At 39.1% G+C, this 3,297-nt stretch overlaps 1 protein-coding gene across 1 annotated transcript in view; it reads right to left on the bottom strand.

The window, feature by feature from the left end:
* Positions 1–393: 393 nt before the first annotated feature.
* Positions 394–3,297, bottom strand: part of LOC131332059 (vacuolar-processing enzyme-like) — a 7,276-nt gene continuing 4,372 nt past the window's right edge. Inside the window, exons 6-9 of the mRNA XM_058366100.1 lie at positions 2,892–2,940; positions 2,376–2,585; positions 1,459–1,665; positions 394–909 (exon numbers count right to left, since the gene is read on the bottom strand). Of these exons, the coding sequence (XP_058222083.1) occupies positions 727–909; positions 1,459–1,665; positions 2,376–2,585; positions 2,892–2,940 (649 nt within the window). The 3' untranslated portion in view covers positions 394–726. The remainder of the gene's footprint in view (positions 910–1,458; positions 1,666–2,375; positions 2,586–2,891; positions 2,941–3,297) is intronic.

Here is a 3,297-nt window from a genome sequence, read left to right as displayed (position 1 = left end):
AGCGGGCTTAAGGGGAAACCATTGGACTATCTGTCACTTCTCTTCATTCATAGCCGTAGGATCCCAATTACCAAATTGACCATGTACCTAGTATTTTTGTTGGGCATTTTTATAAGCTTTGAGTTTAAAATTTTGAGAAAATTTGTTGTATTTAGACTTTGATGCTCAAAGAAAGACCCAACAATCACAGTAGGGTACATGTGCCAAAATAAGCTTTTATGGAAGTTGGAAAGAAACGAATTGCTTATTCAGAAGAATCAAGAGACTTACCTTCGCATATCATCAACTTTTATGTTCAAAAAAGCTGGATCAAACAGAGCCAAATGAAAGAAAAAGAAAATATGAACAAAAGATAAAACTGTGGCAGCCTTTAATAATAACAATGAGAAAAGATTTGCCCTCAAAAAACATAGTACAAGAGAATAGATTATCCACCAAGCTGTATTCCAGACAATGGTTCGTTTAATTCACAGATGACATCCATCCCTAGCCACATCACAAGCACCTTTGTAATATATTTCTTACAAGGGGAACAAGTATAGTTCGATACAAACCAGTTTTCTTACACAACTGCTTCCATCCTGTATTTACACTGAAGCAATCTTACAAACAAGCACTAAATGAGAATAATGAACATAAATCAGTATAAAGAAAGACCAAGCCCCATTGCGAGAAACCTACTATCAATGGGTTTTGCCATCGAGGTTGGGCATCATCCTGCTAGAATCACGCACTGAAACCCTTGTGAAGTGAACTCCAGTGACCAGAAGGAATGGTGACACAAGCTTGAGCCGATGCCTCAGCCAACTGCTCCTTCCGGATTCCGGCATTGCAGATGTTGGCGACTGAGCGCATGTGTTTCATTCCGTATTGGGATATAGATCCACAATGTGTTTCAAATGTCCTTACCTGCACAAATGTTTATAGCATGAAAAATCCCATCCCTATAGAAGAGGTAAACATAACTTGATTGTTTTCAATCATAGCAACCCGTTTGATTCCCAATTGCTCGTTTGCTTAAGCCATAAGCAATAAAGCCATTTGTTTTCCTGCTTGGCTAATTGGCTGTTATTGCTTATCCCTCCCATCAATAAACAATTGAGAGCAAATAAGTGTAGCTAAACAATCCTTCTTATCATGAATTTCCCTTGTTGCAAAAACTTTTTCTTATCAATTTCTATCAATAACCAAGTCGGCCACCACTAAGAATATAGCTAACATTGTTCTAGAGATGCTTTCACATAGAGGCAAGGATAGAGCCAGGAGGGGCAAAGTAGCAGTCTCCAACGCCAAAATTTTAAATAACTTTTGTACTGCACTGGTATATTTTATTTATCAGGAAGCTATATAAACCTGTAGGATAAAGTTTAGTTCTGTCTCTGCATGGAAGTAAAGCAATTAACGTATAATGAGCGGTGCAAACAGTGATCAAGAATATGCATAAAACAGAACATTTACCAGAGATTTAAGACAGTCCCAGTCGTCAACAAGAGGATGCCCAGCAGGCCGGACAGTCTCCAGAACCTCAGGACCCTTCTTGATTCCAAATAAAAGCTTCCCTATCATCTTCATGCTATTGTCGATGTGCATCCTATGTGACATAACCTCGACAAACTGCTTCTGAGCTTCAAGTTTCCTGGGAGAGCCTTCTGGAGCCTTGCGGAACTGTCAAAAGTAACAGTAGGAAGGAAGAAATCTCATTGTTCTATATGTTGCAGCTCCATATTCAATACTCTCAATCGAAGCACGAAGTCTATCCACCACCCCAACCCCTTCTGTTCTCTCTCTCTTTATTTTGCAGAGTTCTTACTTCATCTCGCCTTTACGCTATATTTGGATATTGCAGAGACCAGAGGAAGGGAACAACACAAGGGGACAAGGTAGGAAAATGAAGCCGCAGAAGTTCTTTGTTCCCTCTTTCTTCATTGGATTGGGAGAATGAGAAGGACATGAAGTCATACTTACCAGGGTATCCAGTTTTGTTTTTCTTATCCAACCCTCAACCCTGAACTCCCAATCTTAGCAGGTAGTGGAGCTGCTATTGAGAGTTCCAGCAAAAATACAGCAGGGAATGGTTAAAGATCTCCACGAGTTCCTCATACCTTGCCCTCATTACTATCGAAGAAACATTTCTAATGAGTGATCTGTTTATTTCTGATTTCCCCAAGTACCGTGAAGACATAGTGGGGATGTTCTGTTGGCCTACCTCTGGCCTTGAGTTTTCTGCCAAATTTCCTATTTCTTAACCCTCCAATACTGCACTCACCCCATCCTGAATCATCTCACACATCTTTTAAAACGAGTCGTGACAATAATAATTTATAGTAAAGCATTCATTAGTTCAATATGGTACAGAAAAAAGGTTTTGCACAAACCTTGGCCCAGAAATGTAGAAGGTCAGCATCACGCTGGTTAACAGCTTTTGAAGATGACCGCAGGAAGTTTTCAGCCACAAAAGTGAAGTTATCATTTGCAGGATTTGTACCCACATACAGGAAAAGATTGTCCTTGCTAAGAGGTAGGTCACCATATTGCATGACGTGCGAACCATAAGCTGAATTGTCGTTTGCAGTTCGAGTTTTCACCTAAAAGAGACAATACAAAATACAGTATATATGAGATGAAAACATGCAAAGAAGAATCTAATCATCTAGGAACTAGCTCAGCATGCCCCTTTCAACACATTCTATACTCCTCTCTCACACAGGTTCTAAATGAAGACGATATATCCTATAGGTAACAAATATACTCCTCTCTGACACAGGTTCTAAATGAAGATGATATATCCTATAGGTAAAAAAAATTAACTACTTCCTCGCTTATTATGTAATAACAGTGACATACTTTAACTAAATTAGGCATAGTATACTGCATGTCACACAAGCTCTTACCAGTTCATACTGCTGCAGCAAAGTTTCTGTCCGCAGATTGTGAATGTCACTGTTCATAACATTAGAACCAATTAACACCCAGAAAAGTATACCAATATGAAAAGTTCACAGGGTTTTCATTCCCAAAACATGTTAACAGAGATGATCAGAAGATTAGACCAAGACAATGAAAGCAAAATTTGCATGAGATGTTCTTGATATAGCTCAAGTTAGACACCTATTATCCAGCTACTAGTTCATGCACATTTTACTTCTTTGGCTTCATAATCATCAATGGTATTGGGGAGCAGGGTGGAATTCTGAAATCAACTCAAAAAGACAGGTCAAGAATTTGGGCTTCCCTATCAGTTTCCAAAAGCCCAGCCAAACCATAAAATAGTTAACTGCCTCCAGTATTGAGAACTGA

The sequence above is a fragment of the Rhododendron vialii genome, chromosome 7a (assembly GCF_030253575.1).
Source record: "Rhododendron vialii isolate Sample 1 chromosome 7a, ASM3025357v1".
In the NCBI taxonomy this organism is placed as follows: Eukaryota; Viridiplantae; Streptophyta; class Magnoliopsida; order Ericales; family Ericaceae; genus Rhododendron; species Rhododendron vialii.
Note: the sequence above shows the minus strand (reverse complement) of the source record. Positions and strands in the feature narration are given on the sequence as shown.